The sequence below is a fragment of the Marmota flaviventris genome, chromosome X (genome assembly GCF_047511675.1).
Source record: "Marmota flaviventris isolate mMarFla1 chromosome X, mMarFla1.hap1, whole genome shotgun sequence".
In the NCBI taxonomy this organism is placed as follows: domain Eukaryota; kingdom Metazoa; phylum Chordata; class Mammalia; order Rodentia; family Sciuridae; genus Marmota; species Marmota flaviventris.
The window spans coordinates 37,457,666-37,478,346 of record NC_092518.1 but is presented as its reverse complement, the minus strand read 5'-3'; the positions used below and the strand labels follow the sequence as shown (position 1 = coordinate 37,478,346).

Genomic DNA, 20,681 nt, shown 5'->3' with positions numbered 1-20,681 from the left:
CTATATGACTTCTGGATAGGAGATTTTAAAAGAAAACCACTTAAAAATATCTGGTTGGAGCTGGGGTTGTGGCTCAATGGCAGAGAGCTCACCTAGCATGTGCAAGGCCCTGGGTTCGATCCTCAGCACCACATAAAAATAAATAAAGGTATTGTGTCCAACTACAACTAAATAATAATAATAAAAAGTCTGTGGTTAACATCCTCAGCAGCACTTCAGGAAGCACTTATTTCATAACTAAACATTTGGAATTATTTGTCTGAAATTATAAATATGGGATGACTGCTGCTAAAAGGTATTCAGCAGCAAACCAAATTATTAACTAAATTGAATAAAACATCTACATGCTTTCAGCCTTCAAATTGCTTCTAGAAGGACAACACATACTCCAAAACTGTCTGAAAGGGTACTTGATAAAATTTCTTCAGTCATATGTGCATGTGTGTACATGTGTGGATGTGTAGGTGTGTTTGTGTTAAAACTTCACTTATAAGCACTCTTTATGTTTCTTCAGTAACACTTCTGGAAAATTCATAGAACTATATTATAAAAGGAGACTATTTGCCAAGTGCTTCAGAAAATGGAGATACAAATGAAGATGCATTATAAAATAAAATACTAATATTAGACACTGTTAATTAGCAGTGATTTGTGAATGCTAATATAGCTTGTTGTATTTTACTAGTGATATAGAATTTGTAGATCCCCATCCCATCATGGTCATGTAATCAGGAAAGCATGAAATATCAAAATTTCCTAACTTTAAAAAATAAGTCTCTTAATTTATTTGTGTTCTAAAATAGACCCTTTATCCTGGAATCCCTTTTCCCATATAAAATGCTACTAAGTGATGTACAGGATTTGTCAAGTCAATACAACATTCCTTTAAAAATCTTGTTCATTCACTATTTGTTTTCTACTATTATACTATATTTCGGCAGCAATTGTTTATTGGTCTGTCACTGCAGTAATTGCAACTTAACAATAAACCAGTCTGACATTTTAGGTCTTGAAGATACATACCATATATATTTCTTTAAAAATAATCATACTTTTGTAAGCAATACTTTACAGTAGACACCTCAAAAATCTACCATAGATGTGAAACTTAAACGAGAAAAATTTAAGTTCTAAATCTTTATACATATATTCAGATTTCTATATATATTATATATACATACATAAGTATATATAAAATATATATAATCAGATTTGAAAAATGAACAAAAACTGGGCACTGTACATAAATTCTTTTTAAAACTCAAACAATAGAAAACTCTTTAAACATTAAACAATTTTAATAAAAGTTTCTGTACAATGCTAAGCAGTTTTATTTACACATAGAAAATGTAATAGGAGTAGTGTTTGAAATTACAGAACTCCTTAAAATTTCAATGGCAGGTAAATCTGGAAAAAATAACAGCATTCCATTCACAAATATTTTCAAGCAATAAATATGTATTTATAAATAGTGTAAATTTACATCAAGATTAGAAACAAAAATCACAAATCTGAAGTTTATTCCTTAGTCTATGTGCAATCCATTATCTTTGTGACTTGGCTGTTAAGTTTTTTAATGTTTTATTTAGGAACCAAAAGTATAACCATCATGGTTTCAAAACAAGACAGAAAAACATAAAAGCAGTAAAAAAGTTTCTTACCTAATTTTTCACATTAAAAAAAAAAAGTTGACCAAAGAAAGACTTAAAATTGCTAACTACCTTACAAAGAAATGACCAGCTAGGCTAGTATTTTTTTTCCAAGGAAAATTGTGAAGGGGAAAAGATAGATGAAAACGAATTCATCAGCCCAGAAATAGAGAAATATAAAAGAGGTTGTCTTCAAGTCAGTAGTCTGTATGGTGTTGCCAGTTTTGTCAGATATATACAAAACATGGAAATTATTATTTATTTATTTTTCTGAAGTTCAGCTGATTAGCTTTGTGAGAGTCCTGGAGTAGGAGCAGTACTCTCCCCATCCAGTTGGTTGACACTCCGCACTTGGAAGGTTGCATAGACACAGTTTTCAGCCAGCAGCCTTACGAGATAGCTACAAAAACCAGTGGTGCAGAACTGGGTTACTTCCTGAATAGCAGAAAAGGTCTCATGTTTAATGTCCATGGAATAATATCAAGATGAGGCGGATGGTAATGGAGGAGCCTGAAAATGAAAGTAAAGTAGTTTATTTTGATATACAAATTGTTAATATTCTTCCCTAGCTTATGGCTATAAACATAATTCTGTTTATGAAGTTAGGGAACATAAAACAAAAAAGTCAACAGCCTAATACACAAAAGTAAAACCTTTTCTTTAACCTGGCCACTTTTCCCAAGAGTCTAAGACCACTTCCCTATTCAATGTACCTGCAACTTTCCATACTTATATTTAGAAAAATAACTTAACAAATCAATTACAATTTCATTAGTGACTGCCTTCAGGATCTATCTCAATAGGTAATACATATTTGGCTCAATATAGTCCAGATAATTTTCTTCTTCTTCAAAAGAAATCTTGAAAAGCATTCAGGTGAAAATATCAGAAGCTAAATTTCAAAAAGTCAGTTTCTATCACATGTTTGGGAGAGAAAAGTATTGGAGAAAATCAATAATTCATAAATTATGTCTGTCTCTTTTAATAAAGCTATTGATCTGCTAGGATAAAATGTTTCCCCCTAAGAATCTGATATTTGAAATTAAAAACTATATGCAATTTACAAGTATACTTAAATTTCAGAAGGTTATATAACATACCAGGAAGTTAAACTCCATCAAATATTCCCATGAGGTTAATATGTCTGGCAAATACAAAACTTTATATAGAAATACAATTAACTCTAAAAGCAGAAGTATATATAGAAAAGCACACACTGAGCATTCTGTTGGCACTAATAACCTATGTACATATTCGATTAACTGAGATCAAATGATAAAAAAGATATGAAAGGGTTCTAAAACACATGAAGATTTTAAAATGTAGTTGTAACATTATTTAGGCTGGTCTCACCCAGGAAGAAAAGTGAAAATGATATATGTCAATTTCATATGAATAAACAGTTGGAAGTAAAAGAGAAGGGGATGATAGGAATACACCCTTATGTATTATCTGCTGAGCCAAAAGAAAATTTAAGTATTTCATTACCTCCAACTTATCAGGTGGCAGAGCAAACACTGTTGCCTCAACCCAGCTAACTACATACTCACGTGTTGTTGTCACTTACTAATGTAAATTGGTCATAGACTTGCATCAGGTCCTCCATTTTGTACTGTTCTAGCACCACAAAATTTTCCAGGTTTCCACTTGTTTTTCGTGCACAATCTTGGCAATGTACTATGTAGGTCTTACGAGAATTGCTCTCATTAGTGACAAAAAGCAGATCAAAAACCTCCACCTGTTTTATACAAAAGAAAAATGCATTAAACAGAGATGGTGGTATTTATTGTACTGCTTTGGTATAAACATAAAATTTTACCTTAAGGGAACCATGCATAGACAATTATCTCTGGTTAAGATAGGGTACACCAAGGAAAAACATGTCTGTGTTTGAGAATCTTTATGTTGTGTCAAACCCAAATACATGGTGGTAATGCATTTTTAGGGGACTTACCTGAGGGAATGACTTACTCATGATGACCTCTGACAAAGCCTAATTCAAAAGTTTGGCAAAGGTCAGCTCATTTCTGTTTTAAATCTAAAAATATTATTATACAATCAGATGCATGTAATCATTATTTTCCTTTTACTCTCTATGATAGTACTCATTACACAGTATTGTGTATGGATGCCTGTCTTTCCCCACAGCTGAGTTACTCAAAGACAAAACTGTTTTATTCATCTTTGCATTGCTAGTGCATGTCATAGTGCCCAGTGTTTAACCAAACCTCAAAATATGCTTGGTGAATGAATATAATCTATTTTACAGACAAGGAAACTGATAGGTAAATGAAATGACAGTTGAGTATTCAGTTATAAGCCTTATGTAAGTATAAACAAAAAGTATACTCATGAGCATGGCATGATTTAGAAATAATGCCTCTATCTTATACAGAAAGACTTGAGTTGTTCAGGCAGGATAAGGACCAGCACTGTGGGACAGGAGTCATTCTCAAATACTGGAAAGTTTATACATTCATTTTCTCCAACTGACTTACTTTAGACTTTATACAACACTAATATAGTTAATGAATTCAATCATTTCAAAGAAAGGTCAACAACAGAATTTGAAAACATCAATTTGGAAAAGATCATCAATATTACCATATCTGCTTACTGTGGAATTTTTCAGTAATGGAAAACTCACACAATCTCATTTCTTAAAATCCTGGAGTACACCATGTTTCCATTACTATCAATGGGCAATAATAGGAACCTGAGCTAGAAAGTTTATAAGCATTCTTCAACTTGTTGCTTACTTCTGCCATTTAATGAATACTTATTTTTATCTTCTAAATACTTTTTATTTCTTCCCCTTCTTTAATATTCCTCCTGCCAAGTTCTAGTCTAGGCCTTAAGATGAAAAATCGTACTTAAGACCACTCCAATAGCTTACTATTTCTATCTTCTCCAAAATACACATCATATTACTTGCTTCTCAAAATTTTTTGATGGCTTTAGTGACCTCAAACCAAATATCAAATTCCTTAAAAGTGTTCAAGATGCACTGCAAGCCACATATCACTGAGACTTATGAGTAGAATTTGCACAATCTGTGTTAAAGCCACATTGGACTGTTCATTCTTTTTGAAAACTATTATAATTCCCCAGTCCTATGTTTCCTATACCCCATGATGGTCTACCTCTAATTCACATCATTTTTTAGCCCACTGAAATCATACTCATCCTTCAAGGAAGGACTCAAATGCTAATACTTCTGTGAGCTCTTAGGCCAATACCAGAAAGGAAAATTAGATCATTTATATCCACGCAGTATTTTCATAACAGAAATCCCAACTTCACATTTATCGTAGTCTCCTATAAATTATAATCAACTGTTTATAATTCATTTTCTCCAAGTAGAAGTTTAAGTTTCTTCAGAGAAGGCACTACATCTCCTTTGTTCCTGCTCCTCTTGCAAGCCTTGGCTACAGTAGAAGATTGATAGATATATTGCAAATTGCACCAGGGAGGACTGAACATTGATCTGCATGGAGGTATACCAAATTACATCCAGTTTACTGGCATCTGTGTACATATGTTCCCAGTCTAAATTCTTGGACTAAAAACTTCTTGTTTATTATCATCTGTAAAAGACCTAACAGATAAATGACTCTGTGGTAGATATTTTTAAGGCTGATTAACAATTAATAAAATATTACATCATCAGATTAAGTTTTAATATCAGAAATCTAGTAACAAAATTGAACACAATGCTAACTACAGTAAAATACGTTACATGGAAGTGTGTGTGTGTACACACACACACACACACACACACACACACACACAGTCTGAGGAGAAACCAAGAGTGGAGAGGCAAGAAGGATTACAAAAACAACTGTGGAGAAGAACGTTTACGTACCTCACAAATGCTACAGTAATGAGCTGGTTCTTCTTTTGTCCGCCCATGCCATATAATCTCTTTTCCTGCAGCAATGAGAGCGTCTCTCAATGTCTGACATTGCTTCAGAGTTCTCAGAAGACAATACCTATTATAGGGGAAAAATTATTTGTGACCAGCAACTGAATATCAAATAATTATAGCATGAAAGATACAGAAATAATGCCAAGAGAATTGGTTCTAATATCTATGACTTCAAAATTTTTGTCAATTTCCCAGATTTAAAAAATAAGGCAATGCTCAGCAAGTCTAATGATGATTAATATTAAACCATTTAGAGTTGAGAATAACTGATATCTGAATATCAAAATATAAAAGTCTTAATTAAAAAACAAAACAAACAAAAACCTGACTCCTTGCTTAAATTTGAGTGGCTAATTGTGGCTCTTATTTGGGCAAGTTAGTTAACCTCTCTGGGAGTCAATATCTACATCCTTGAAATAAGGGATCTGAATTCCAGATATGAATTGCTATGATTCTAAGTAAGACAGAAAGACACATTACTTTTATCAACACTACCTAGATACTCATGAACATCATTACTTTTGAAACTCTTTGAGTTCCACAGACAGAAAATAATTTATGGATTCAATCATTAGAGTATACAAAATTGTTTTAACTATAGTGCTAAAGAAGAAAAAAAGACATTTGTTTTTTTCATTTTAACTTGTAGATAATATAGTGGAATCCATTTATATTAATACAACTGAAGTTTCCTAATAATTTAGACTTTTTTAAAATTTAAACATGATACTAAAGACATTGTGAATTCTCAGTTTGTGCTTATTTTTCTACAGTTTGCATTACTTGGAATATTCTGTATTATCTTACTCTCCTGTGAATTTCAGTGTTCAGGTTCTCCATTTGAACAGAAAGGCTGAACTAGATGATCTCTAAGGCATTTTTCAGCTCTAAAAATCAGAGATAACAAAAACACCCTAAAGAAAAGGAAATAAATTTAGCAACTAAATATTGTCTTGAGAGCAAAGGTCTTGTCTATTTTATTCATACTTTTCTACTCATTTATTTACTGCCTAGGACAGTGCCTGGCATATATTATTGTTCAATAAGTAAACATTTGCTTTCTAAACAACTAAAATTCAAACGTGGGTAATAGTATATTAATCTTAATTTATGTTTCATTTGTATTTTATAAGTTACTAGGCTGAAGTATTGTTATTTGTCAGAACCCATGTATATTAAAACTTCTCAGGGGATAGGGGTGGTTAAAATATATGTAAAACACATTAACAACATACAATAATCAACTTTTACACTTGCAGGCCAATTCCTTAAGTTATCACTTCTTAAGGAATCCATTTCATGTTAAACATGTTCTTGCTTTAGACTATGCTTGCATGTCAAAGCTAGGACTGTTACCTGAGTGTGCATGCACATACACACATGCATATGTGGTATAGAGTGCCAGGAGAGGTAGCAGATAAAACTTCAGATCATAGCAAAAGAGAGACAATATAATTGGGCCCACGCCCCCAGCTCTTGAAAAGCAACTGCTTCTTTTTCCCTCCCCATGTCTCATGCAATTCACCTCTGAAAGTATAGATCTTACTGAACAAGTTTTCCAAGCAGGGGTTAGCAGTATTTTTATTTTACAGGAAAATAATGCCTAAAACTCTGCAGGTACCTTGGGGAGATTTTCAAACTCAACTGTGCTCCCACATGGGCAAACAAAAATAATAAAACAATATAAATAAATAAATAATACAAAATAAGAACCAGACAGGAGGCATATATTCAGTATTCTACGTACATTATGCCAACCAGGACCCTTAAGCACCTTGTGGAAAAAGGTTACTTCTATCTCACAAATGGGAAGCAGGGGCTCAGGGAAGCTAAATTTATATGATACATCATAAAGCTTGTAGAGTGACTGAGTTTGGGGTTTGTAAAAGAAGAAAATCTCAAACTTTCCCTATCTCACGTTCTACTCTCTTCTTTTTGGTATTTTTTCAATTCCCATTCTCTCTCTCTCTCCTTGTTCTTGTGAAGATAAAAATCTTGGGCTCAGTCAGCAAATTTTTCAAAACAGAGTCTTGGCTCTGTGGAGAATTATTCTATACTTTAGTACAAAATAACAAAGGGACGGACCCAAGGTTGCTAAGAATAAATAACCACAAGCAGTCTGCTTCTGAAATCACAGGTCCACACTTTTTGTGTCATGCTAAAATCTTAGAAAACAATTGTTTTCTGATAATAAATGAAAAACTGTGGTTTCTCCTTACCCTTATATTTTTTGAAATCTTTTGTTGAGTTGAAAGAGAAGGAGAATTTAGAGGGACAGAGACTCAGAGACCACAGCAATGAGCAGGTCTAAGAGGTGATTCAATCAAAGGACAGGGAAAAATAATCAGGAAGTGAAGAGATTTAGGGAAAAGGATACTTGGGAAGGTATAGATACAATATTCAAGACTTGATTTAATTCTGCTTTAATTAACTTCAGACTTTGATTTTTATATAAAGAGAACATTGAAGAGCTTTTAAAAAATTAAAAGCCCAATAAAATCAAGGTTCTCACTTCCTCTTAATTTTAGTATTGCTTAATTTTAATAAGTTTATCTTACACCAATTAAGAATTTAATTTGCTAAAAACAAAATAATAAATTACTAGAAAAAAAGGTAAAATGCTAAATGTAGAAGATGGAAAGTTCTATTTTACATGAATGCATTTTAGGAACAGAGTCAGAAATTATTTCTGCAGCTACAGAAACAGAATTCTTTGACTTTTAAGGATTACCAGTGGTTTCAAGACCCAAGCCCTATTTTTATTTGGATGAAAAACTACACAAAAAGACAAGAGGATAAAGACAGCTCTGGCACAGAAGAAAACCACAAGGAAGAGACTAAGTGAGGGCTAGGCATATTTGAGGTTATTCAGTAGAAATTAATGCAACCAAAACTTGATCTGCAAAGATGAAGCTTAAAAAGGGATGGAATTTAAGAGAATAACTTCTTTAGAATGAACACACACAATATACTCACAAATCAACACATCAGGCAAACCATAAACAAACCTAGGAAGTCAAGAATACTACAAGGAGAAAGAGATCATTTTCAGGTTAGGGGAGGTAGAAATCTTGGAAGTTTTCATATAGGATGTTGAAATTTCTGATTTGAATATATCAATTTAGATATAAGCATGAAAAAGAGATTGGGGTAAGGCACCTTTTGTGCAGAAGGCACACTGTGAGAAGGTATTATTTAGGGAACAAACGATTATTCCTACAAATGATTTTTCTGGGCAGGATAAGAATAGGAATGAAGCTATTAATGATGTTATGTCAAAGTTAAGACAACAGAGGTGATTATGCTAATATTCTAGGGGTAACTTGACTAAGTTCCCAAACGTCAGTGTGGAGACAGATGAAATATGGGTTAATTTGATAGGGCACTTTTCAATTCTTTATGGTAACAAACTCAGTCACTAAGTAGGTGACAAATGAAAGTTCTAAGAGCCAGCTTGCACTGCCCAGTCTCTAACCCTACAAGGAAAAGTAAGCCAAAATGTGAGCCCTCAAAACTCCCTTGCTACCTGCCACTCCAGGATTGTGTTCTCCTATGACAACAGAAGGTATATGAATGTCAATAAGGCATCTAACATTTTTATTTAAACCAACCACATGGCTGAAAATCAAGGTCTCAGTCAATGATAAAATGAACACCTTAGGAATTCCTCAATGGATGGGGCTGGGATTGTGGCTCAGTGGTAGAGCACTCGCCTAGCACCTGCGAGGCCCTGGGTTCGATCCTCAGCACCTCATAAAAAATAAATAAATAAAATAAAGATATATTTTTTAAAAAAAGAATTCCTCAATGGAAAAACAAGCATAAAAGCAAATATATGTTAAATATAAGAAGGCGGAGTTTTAGAATCTTTAGATTTTGTTTGGTCAATGTTATAAAAAATCATTGCATATCAAACCCAATAGATTATTAGAAGAGCACCAGGACTATAGCACTAAAATCTGCTAACTATAGACTGGTCTTTGTGGCTATACCATTATTTCTGCATAGTGCTAGGAGAAATTCTGCTTAAGACATTAGGCCAGTTGGCTATGACAATTGCAGAACACCTCATTTATCCATTTAAAAATGGGCAAAGGGAAAAGGGAAGTTAAGTTTATTTTAACTTTTATTTAAAAACTCTGTACTTATGATAAAGTTTATGTTATATAGATAAGGTAATGACCAATAATATGTGTGAAATAAAGATTTTTAAAAATCACAATTCTAAAAGATCTAATCTACTCCAGGGTGTACCTAACTTGCCTGATCCTAAGATTCATTGGTCACCACAAAAAGTGACAAAATTGAAAACAGTGTCTAAAATACAAAAATTTGTATTTTCTAATACATACTAATACATTCAAACTTCACAGATCATTGCATTTTTATCACCAAGACCCTAAGAGACCAGAGAGAGACAGCTAATGGAATAGGCAAGAGCAGTTTCTAGACCTAGACTGCCTGGGTTCAAATTTTAGCTTCACACACACTTCCTATTCTCTGTGCTTCCGTTTCCTCAGTTGTTAGATGGGGACACTTAAGAGTGCTGTTATGAGGATTATGTATGTTTCATAAAATGCTTAAATTGGTGCCTGGCAATTAGTGTTCCATAAACATTAAGTATTATTATTATTATTATTATTATTAGTAGTAGTAGTAGTAGTAGTACTATGGATTCAACCCAGGGGTGCTTTACTGCTGACCCACATCCCCAGCCTATTTTTTGTTTTTATTTTATTGTTTTTTAAATTTTAATTTTGAGACAGGGTCTCACTAAGTTGCTGAGACTGGCCTTGAACTTGCAATCCTTCTGCCTCAGTCTCCTGAGCCACTGGGATTACAGGTAGATACCACCATACCCAGCTAACTAATGTTATTATGTCAAAACTCTTAATTCATGTTAAAATAATTATATAATTACTAAACTGAAGTTTTCAGGTAAAGGGAGATGGAAAACACAGAAGTTTTCATACAGAAGTCCAAATTTCTGATTCTGAATACACTGATTTTTTAATTTGAAAAAATTGTGATGTGTCAAAGTACAATAGTTAATACACTGAAAAGAAAACAAAAATTATTCTAAAAGTATTTAGACTAGATTCCTTTAAGGTTTCTCAATCTGAGCACCGCTGGTATTTTGGGCTGAATAGTTCTTTGTTGTTTGGAGCTGGCCTGTGCACTATAGGCTGTTTAGCAGCATCGCTACTCCCTACCCCAAAATGCTAGTAGCACCCCTCCCACCTAAGTGATGACATTATCATAAGTGCCCCATGGAAGAAAAACTGCGTGCATTTTAGAACCACTGTACTAGGTCCATAAGTATTAACTTTACAAACAAACAAAAAAATACTGGTGACTAGGGTTTCTATAATTAATATTAACTATAACAATAGCTACCACTTACTGAGTGCTTACTCAATGCAAGGCCCACTAAAGCTACATAAAAAGATATTATTATACCCATTTTCAGAAGAGGAAACAAAGACTAATAGATTTAGTAATCTGCCCAGTCCCTCAGCCAGTAAATGGAGAAGCCAAGATATGAAGATAGGGCAGATTCCAGACAACTAAACTATGCTACCCCTTCTGTAATATTTCATTGGGATATTAAACAGCACAGAATCTAAGACTTAGGAAAAATTTTAAAAAGGAGGGGTGGAGGAAAATAACACACAGTGATCACACATACACAAAAGACAAAAAGAAAGCACATGAGGCATCAATATTATGTATGTAAAAGATGGTACATTTAAAAATGAAAGAAGAGCAGTGCTTTATATCATACTCAAAAGAATGACAAAATGATAGGATAAGAAATTAAGTCTGTGGGGGAGTAGTTTAAGACAGACTGGTATTGTTGAAATTTTAGAGAATTTATTTTCAACTACTGGCTTATATGTTATTAGTAATTTTAGAACATATAATTATTTGGCAGATTATAGGGAGGTGGATGAAAATATGTATTCTGAAAATTAACTTTCCATTCTTTTTTACTATCTGATAATGCTCCTCCTCAACCTTCCTAATATTGAACTTTTCAGAAGAAAACACAGTCCTTGGCATTCTATTTTTGACGTATTTATTGAACTATTTAACCACCAAGACATAGGTGAAACTAACAAAATTGTTGAAGAAAATAGCTTCCTAATGTATTGGCAACATATTACCATTGTATTAACTTGCTAATCATCCACCATGATTACAAAAATGTATACCATATTTCTTGGGGGTTGGCTTTCTCTACCATTGAGATTAAACCATTCAATTATACCTCAAAGACTATTTATTTTGTAAGGCTGTTATCTACAGGGAAACTGCATCAGTACCAATAGTTTTCAGAGTTCATCTGCTATACTAACATTTCAATTCCTTTCAAGGATCTTGTTAAAAGGATACTTAAATGGTAAAACATAAGCAATGTATGAACCTTATGAGAGTGAAGTAAAGAATCTCAATACTATACAGGGAGAAAATGTAGACTAAAGTAATGTGTCTCAAATATCCGAAAATGGAATCATGAATTTGCAAAGAGTAAATGTTTCCTTTAACTCTTCATTAACCTGTTTTTTAAAGTTAAAAACACAGGATAAAGACTATGATTTGATGAAGATGGATAAAAAATAAAAGTAATTTCCCCATCCCTAATTTTAAGTTTTAAAGTACCTTTTTAGTATAACTTGGTTTACTCAGGACCCACAAATGAAAAAATCTATAACACAGTTTATACTAGAGTGGCAAAAGAGTTGACCAAAAGAAAACAGTTCATCAATAGTTTTTTGAATTGCTATCTGCAAAAAGAAAATATCATGATTACAGATTTTTTTTTTAAAAGTGACTAAAGAAGATGCAAAGACTATAAACAGAATTCAAGGTGAAATTTGATTCAGTCTGGATTAAGGTGGTGTGGTGAGGTGAGGCAAAAGCTAAGAAGACATTTTTACATTGGTAGGGAAATGTATTTTTTTTCCCTTTTTTCTGTTGGGGAATCTAAATGTAGACTGTATACTAGGTAATTCTACTGAATTTCATATTTCTGAGCTATAGTAAATGGTATGATGCTTATGTGGGAAAATATTCTTTTTGGAAGGAGTTGGGGGGGGGGTATTGAATTGAACCCAGGAAGTCTTTACCAATGAACTACATCCCCAGTCCTTTTTATTTTGAGATGGTCCTGTTAAGTTGCTGAGGCTGGCCTCAAACTTCTAACCCTCCTGTCTAAGTTTCCTAAGTAACTGGGATTACAGGCATGTGCCACCATGCCCAGCTAAGACTATACTTATTCTTAGAGATGCATAATGAAGTATTTGAGATGACAAGTCATAATGTCTACAAATCACTTTTTCATGTGGCTCAGCCAAAACAGTATACACATACGCATGTGTATATAGAGACTGCTAAGTAAATGTGGCAAGTAAATGTGGCAAAAACTTATCTGATGAACCCAGTTTAGGTTATATAGATATTTACTGTATTATTCTATCAACTTTTTGTTGTAGATGTAGATTTTAAATTTTTCAAAATAAAAGCTAGATAAAAAAATACAAACAAGTCAGAGGGCAGCAATATGTATTTTAAAGGAGAAGAAGATATCTTAACATGGAAAAACTGTTACAGTTCAGTGAATTAAAGGAAATGACTGGTAGCTTTAACTTTTCATTTCTTTGTGTGGGTACTGTTCCATTTTAAAAACAACTAATGGTCCAGAAAACTCAACAGCTAATACCTGAATGGTAACTCCTTATCATAGTCAGTTGAAAGCTACAAATGCGTATTTCTGACTCATTTTCCAATACAACCATGTATCCATCTGGGCATTTAAATAGAAATTTTGACTTAAACCCTCATAGAAAGAGTTCAAGTTCTGTGTATCTAAGGTCAGCCAAGTTGGTAATCCTCATTCCCTTTAGCTGATCCATTTCCACTTGTCTTCCTTTACTCCCAGTTAATAAGCATAAACGCTCTACTACGTGGACCAAACCAAAGTCCAACAATAAAGATTTCTTTCTTATCTCCACCAATCAATCCTCAAGTGCAATTTGTTTTACCCTCTAACCTTAGACTCTCCCCTTGTCTAAACTGTAGCAATTACCTTCTAATTCATGCCTCTAAATCTTCTGCCTTCCATTTAATATTTTGTCTTATTGCTAAGTGATTGGCATGCAAATTTGATTATTAAAAATTCTAAAGGCTTCTCATTAGTACATTTTGCCAGTGTTAAGCCTATCTAAATTTTTTAGCAACAAAAGTTTAAATATGTACTCTTTAACTAATATGAAAGCTTAAACCTAAGAATGACATTTTAAAAGTTTGGAATAAAGGAGAAACTAAGCTCATTTGCAGTATACGAGGTATATAGAGAAAAGCTTATGTTCACTGAAACAGTTAAATGAAATCAAAGTTATACACTGAGCTCCCACTAAAATTCTCCTAAGGAGTCAGGCTGTGAACTTTCCAAGTTGAGTTTACTGCATTATGAAAAGAAATAAGAAATCAAGATAATGAATATTCTTTTGACTCATGCCAATATAGCAAGTATTTGGAAAACTGTGAAGCAAAGTATGGATATTAGTGTGTAAAATGATTAGGTTTTAAAATTGGAAGAGATTTACTAAATGACTTACTTAGATAAAGGACTTTATAGAATTTTAAGATCCTACTTGAACTTGAAAGTGCAAAGAAAAAAACGAGTTATGTTGACTTGTTAAAAGAACAGGTAATTTGTCCTCAAAATGATAATGAGGAATTAGTAGATCACAATAGGAGATGCCACCATGTCCCATAATTAAACCACCCAGTACAACTACAGGTTCATAAGTTCTTATTATTACCTCACAAATTTTCCATAAACTCATTTGTATTGAAACTTGACCTGGAGCTATTTATAGGTTTCATTTAGCTCATTAGTAACTATTAATATTTTACTATAGAAATATTAATGTGTTTGATTCTAGCCATAAGATACCCTACTGTAAGGAAAAAAAAGATTTTTTTTCCCTAAAACTAAAAAGTTCTGAATTCCCAAACACATTTGGCATAAAGGGGTTAGGATAAGAGACTGTGGAGCTGTTGTACTTCTTTGGTGAGGCCTTTCCTGAATTTTACCCTCTCGGAAGTGTCTTAATTCTGTGTTGTCTCACTGTTTCTTACCAAAGACACATTAGGGAAGGAGATCAGGAGAGAGAAAGCAAGGCAAATGGACCAAGGAAGAGAAAGAGAGCAGGCGGAAGAGAAGATGACCCAGAGGAAGTATGCATTTGCAGTTCCTCTAGAGAGTCAAGAGTTCCCCTGAGCCTCTCAGAGTATAAGCAGCTTACCATGCTGAGTATGATTTTAGTAGTTGAAGACTGGCTGGCACATGTCATATAACATGACCTTTCTACATAAATCAACTATTTCACCCTGTGCTCTACAGAAGAGATTCACTCCTTCACTGGAAGAAAACGTGACTATATTAACTTAAACACTAAATATGTATACTTTCATTTTATGGATCAACTGAGGCATTTCCTGATGGAGCAAGAGTCTGGTCTTAAGCTGACTTGAGATGCTATTCTTTTTGCCTTTCCCTGCCTCCACATTTTCACCCATCACACAAAATACATTTCTCCCTAGAATGAAGAGCTTAAAAAGACATCTGGGATTCTGTGAGCTGCAGAGACTTCAATGACTATATCACTGTATTTCCTTCATTATATTTACTTATATACCCTAATGGGATCTAGTATACATAAATATGTACTTACATGTGCTTATAAATATATATTTATAAATCCTTAGTGCCTAGCCCAGAGTCTTATATTCAGTCACTAAACACTCATTAAATGAAGGAATGGGAGCAATGTTGGCTGGTGAAAGTACAGTTTTAGCAATGGCTGAATGATTGTATTTTTAAAAGGAAGCTTTATAAAGCAACGCCTAGGGGTCTGGACTTGTGGTTAACATCTTCACTGGTCTGATGACAATAAATGCTTGCTAATCATATCTCAATGAAAATTCAAGCTAGTAGCAGAATTCTTAATAAAATGAATAATCAAGGTTCAAAGGATTAGTCATTTTGTAGTGCTGGATCAAATGGTGTATAGATAAGCATGGATGTTCTTTTAAGTTAAAATATGAAAGAAGGCAGGCATTAAGAAACAACTTTATTACCAATAATTATAAGTGAAAAACACCCAAATTTTGTGTGTCCAATTTCAACACAGGGCAACTTTATAACAAAGATAATACCAGTATCAATGTCCAAGACTTCATATTTATTAAGAGGGACAGTGATCAACTGGAAGGAGTCCAGAATTATGGCAAGTTTGATGAAGGTGGGGTAAGAAATAGAAATGATAGAGGTAAACGCTGTTTAAATTACCCAAAATCGGGTAGGAAGAACAATACTGGCAAGAGTTTTTTACTGGTTCCTTTTTCCCTTACTCCACCACCCAATTTACGAGAAAGTTCAGTGAGCTTTGGCTCTACAACAGTCCCTAGTTTGTCCCTCTCTTCACTTTCACAGGCAAATCTCTGCCCAAGCTGGTCCCTAATGTAATTGCCTGATAGCCTCCAAACCATCCTTACTACCTCTACCCTTGCCCCTTGTAATCCACAAGGCAACCAGATCTATTTTCTATTTTTCTTTTTGGAACCAGGGATTGAACCCAGGGGCACTTAAATACTGAGCCACATCCTCATCCCTTTTAAAAATATTTTATTTAGGGACAAGGTGATGATAAGTTGCTTAGGGCTTTGCTAAATTGCTGAGGCTGGCTTTGAACTTGCGATCCTCCTGCCTCATCCTCCGGAGCCACTAGGATTTCAGGTATGTGCTACTGTGCCCAGCTCAGATCCATTTTCTTAATGGTAAAATTAGAACTTATTCCCCTCCCCCTGCTTAAAATCCTCTAATAGTAATCTGTAACACTTTCAATAAATATATAGACTCTTTACCTATGTCCTAAAAGTCCACGTACAATCTCATTCCTGCTGCTCACTTCACTGAGCTTACTGCTACCACTCTTATGTTTTCTCATTCTGCTATAGTCACACTGGCTTCTTCTGTCCCATAAACATGCTCATACTGTTCCTAATTCAGCCTTCACTTGTACTCTGGATCTGAAATGTTCTATCCCTAGATCTGTATACTAATGACTTCATCTCATTTTCCAGGGCTAAGGACCCTCTCAGATACTTTCCCTGATCACTTTGGCCAAAGAAATACTATCAGCTTCTCCCACCAAAATATTATTCTATTTTACCTTAATCATACAGATAAATTGCTTCTTAGACTTCCTGCTTGGGAGTCTGTCTTGCTCCCCTGGAATTTGAGCCTCTTGAACACAGGGATTTTGTCTTATAACAATGCTTTGTCCTTTAGTGTGTAGGATGGTATCTGGCCCAGAGTTGGTTCTAAAGCACTTGTTAAATGGAATATATTCTGTACCCATCTCAGTATATTTGAGGGAATTGGAACCAAGCAACATGTAGATTTTAGATAAATTAGTAAAAAACTTTACAGAATTATAGTGAGGTAAAGAGACGTCATTAGGGCTGGGGATGTGGCTCAAGCGGTAACATGCTTGCCTGGAATGCGTGGGCGCTAGGTTTGATCCTCAGCACCACATAAAAATAAAAAAAATAAAGATGTTGTGTCCACCGAAAACTAAAAAAAAAAATATTAAAAAGTTCTCTCTCTCTCTCTTTAAAAAAAAAGAGAGAGATGTCCTTAGATTAGTATAAATTATGAATGCTACAAGCAGGATTACTCGAATATTAAGTAGAAATTTTTAGTAAATGCCCTTTAAAATCCTTCCAATTATAAAATCCTTATCTATCCAAAATGAGATAAGACACTTCCAATCTACATAGCTGTTAGATAAATGGTATTGCATATCCCTTTACCTTTAGTTTATCTGAATTAGCATTTAGTTTATGCCTATCTCCAACTTAACTAACCATCTTCAGGGACTTTAGGTCATCCTCCTTGCTCTACCAAAAATACTGAACTTATTGTTCAGAGAGCAAAGTACCATTCTGAGATACAGACACCCCTCCTCCACTGCCAATTATATATTTATAGGGAATATAGTGCCTAAGATTCAATGTTTTAAGGAATTTATACATTATTGGACTGTGTCATAAGAAAATTCACAGGCATGTTACCTAGCCCACACAATTTTTGTTTGAATAAAATTTTAGATTTAGGTTTGAAAAAATTTTAGTAAGCGAGGATTACTTTCAAAAGACAGCATTCTGAAAACAATACATGCTGACCAAATTAATATACCTGCAGGAATAACAATGAGTGTAAATACTATTTTAACAAAGACTAAAACAAAATTAATTCATCCATGAGTATAAAACAGCATATTCCAAAATGAGTTGAGGAGATCAATTCTTAAAAAGATACTGGTCAAATAAATTTGGGAAATACACGTAACTTCTATTTATAAAACACATCAACACATACAGTATTTAAAAATTTTTACAGAGAATAAATTTAAAATAAAGGACTTGTTCGACTTTATTTAATAAATTTCTTTGACCAGAATTCTCCACCTTTGGGCAGGTAGGGGTAGTAGTAGAAAACATAATTTACAGGAACACTGCCATATAGCACTATTTGAAAACATATATTTCTAAACAGATTTACAAAATAGGATAGAAACTGTGACAATAAATGAGAAGCTTATTAGATTTACAAAATAGGATAGAAACTGTGACAATAAATGAGAAGCTTATTAGTGTATATGTATTTAAACTAAGGTACTAGACAAGAATTTATATAAACTGTATTAAGTTTTTAAAGCAGCTATGAATAGGGACAAGATGGATAATTTAAACAAAAGAAATTAATAGTTTAGTCAAATCCCTGTATTAACTTTTAATTTCTCCATAACAGCAATTATTCTATGATGCTATTATCCCTTCAGTTACTAAGAGCAGATTTTCAATATTAAAACTAATGTCTCTTGGGAAATAAGGTTGTTCAGAGAGGAGGGGGTAAGTAAACACAAGAATGTGAATCTACTAGTTTAGAATCATTTATGCTTTTGTTCTTTTCTGTACCACAGCGGGCTATTTGGAAGGGAAAGGTATTTTTAACATGTGGATTCTCATATTACATTTTGCTAGACTTCTGGACACTTTCTTTTAATGTCAACATAATTCTATGGGGAAAAAAAAGGTATTTAATAGTTAACACTCCCCCAAAAAGAGAGGGACTACAGCAGTTTTAGAAAGCACTTACTTAATCATTTCAAAAAGCTTTGGATCTGAGACCTTGATATTTCGTGCCATATTCCAGGAAAGATGAACCATGGGTACTATTGACTTCACACTTTGCAATTTGTTCCATTCGTACCGTTCCACTGCCAATTTATACTGGCAGGCTAGGAAAAAAAAAACAGTTATAATGCAACCCAAAGTATCGAAAGATATGAAGATAACCATTATCACTCTCTCAGGTGATATCTTCAACACCAATTTTGAAAACCTCAAAATACTACAAATATCATTTTTATATTTTATGATAGAATCAATTATATAAAAAGAGTACTTCCTATGACTATGTGCCAGGCATTGTGCTGAGCTAATTTTACCATTATCTCATTTAATTATTACCAATGCCTTACAAATTATCTTCATAATATAGACGAAGAAATCAAGGACTAGAGAAATTAAATAACTTGCCCAAAGTTACAAGAACCAGGTCCTGGTCCAAATCCAGGTATTTCTGGCTCTAAAGGCCATATTCTTAACCTTAAGCTAATACTGCCTGAATGTAGGCATAATTCAAACAGATTTTTACATAGTAGGGCTATTTATATGGCATACAAAAGAAAAATTTGAAAGAATAAATTTGTACTTTGCTTTTTCCCATAAAATGTTTCCTTTATAAAATAAAATCAAGCACTCTAAAAATTGAAATACATCTTCTATTTATATAAACAAATAAACTTGTTGTTTGCTGAGATTTATGGCCTTAGATTTCCAATTGTTGACTTGAATTTAATTTCTACTAAAAACTGAAATTTGGTGCAAGGAGACACTCATCTTCCAATATAAAATTTAGTGAGTTATATTCAAGGAAAAAAAGAATATACATATTATAAGCCTTTAAATTAAACTATTTTTTAAAGCATATTCTTTAAAATACCTGTAAGTGGACCAACATTCCAAGCAATGTTGTTGCACCAGCCAATAGCCTGAACCCAATGAACAGTGCCTGCATTTATCCAGACCAAATCTCCAGGTCGCTGAATAAACCTATACACTGGAACATTTGCTTCATAAAGATCTTCAAGGTTGGGCCACCAAGAACCCATTAGGAAATTCAAATTATTTCTGAAATAAGAAACAACAGTACAGATGGATCAGGTAACTTTAATAAGCTCTTTATAAGACTGAAATATCACAAGTTTTTAAATAATATTAATCTATTTTAGTGAAATTTAAGCACTTGCACAATAAAAACTGCTATATGTATATAAAGAGTATGAAATTAATTAGTTCAGTATTGAACAACTTATCTGAACACTAGTATTACTACCTTAAATTAATTTTTCAAAGATTCCAAAGAAATTCAAAGCTATTTTAAAGTAATACTTCGGTAATTCATTCATTTCATTTCATTTCAATGAAGACATTTTTTTCCTTGGAGGTGGGGGACTAAGGATTGAACCCAGGGGTACTCTATACCACTGAGCTATATCCCAGTCCTTTTTTATTTTTTATTTTGAGACAAGGTGTTGATAAGTTGGCAAGGCTGGCTCAAACTTGCAATTCTCCTGCCTCAGCTTCCTGCTCTACTGGGATTACAGGAATGTGCAACAACACCAGGCTAGACTATTTTTCATTAAACTCTGTGGAGTACCTGGAAATCCCTTAAAGGTAAATGGAAGGTGGAGATGATATCAAGTCATTTAAATATGTAAATAGGAACATTATGGTAATATAAGTATTAGAAACTTCCCACAATTTCTGAGGGAAAGGAAAAGATAGAAATGGTCTCTACTACTGTTTTGAAAAGGGAGACAAGATGTCAGTTTCTATATGGTTTGAATGATCCACTGATTCAAATTATGCAGTTGAAACCAACTTTATCAAAAGCAAACAAT

General features: G+C 33.5%; 1 protein-coding gene across 9 annotated transcripts in view; it reads right to left on the bottom strand.

Annotated features, from left to right (window-relative positions):
• Positions 1-880: 880 nt before the first annotated feature.
• The window catches only part of Kdm6a (lysine demethylase 6A), a 223,155-nt gene continuing 203,354 nt past the window's right edge, over positions 881-20,681 (bottom strand). For 6 of the 9 annotated variants that reach the window (XM_027927323.3, XM_027927325.2, XM_027927324.2 and 3 more), the window contains 5 exons: positions 19,721-19,908; positions 18,812-18,953; positions 5,515-5,641; positions 3,217-3,387; positions 881-2,159 (listed from right to left, as the gene is read on the bottom strand). In XM_027927323.3, coding sequence (XP_027783124.1) covers positions 2,130-2,159; positions 3,217-3,387; positions 5,515-5,641; positions 18,812-18,953; positions 19,721-19,908 — 658 coding nt within the window. In that variant the 3' untranslated portion in view covers positions 881-2,129. Of the gene's footprint in view, positions 2,160-3,199; positions 3,388-5,514; positions 5,642-18,811; positions 18,954-19,720; positions 19,909-20,681 lie in introns of all 9 variants that reach the window. The other 3 variants (XM_027927328.2, XM_071606603.1, XM_071606602.1) reach the window with 2 other exon arrangements.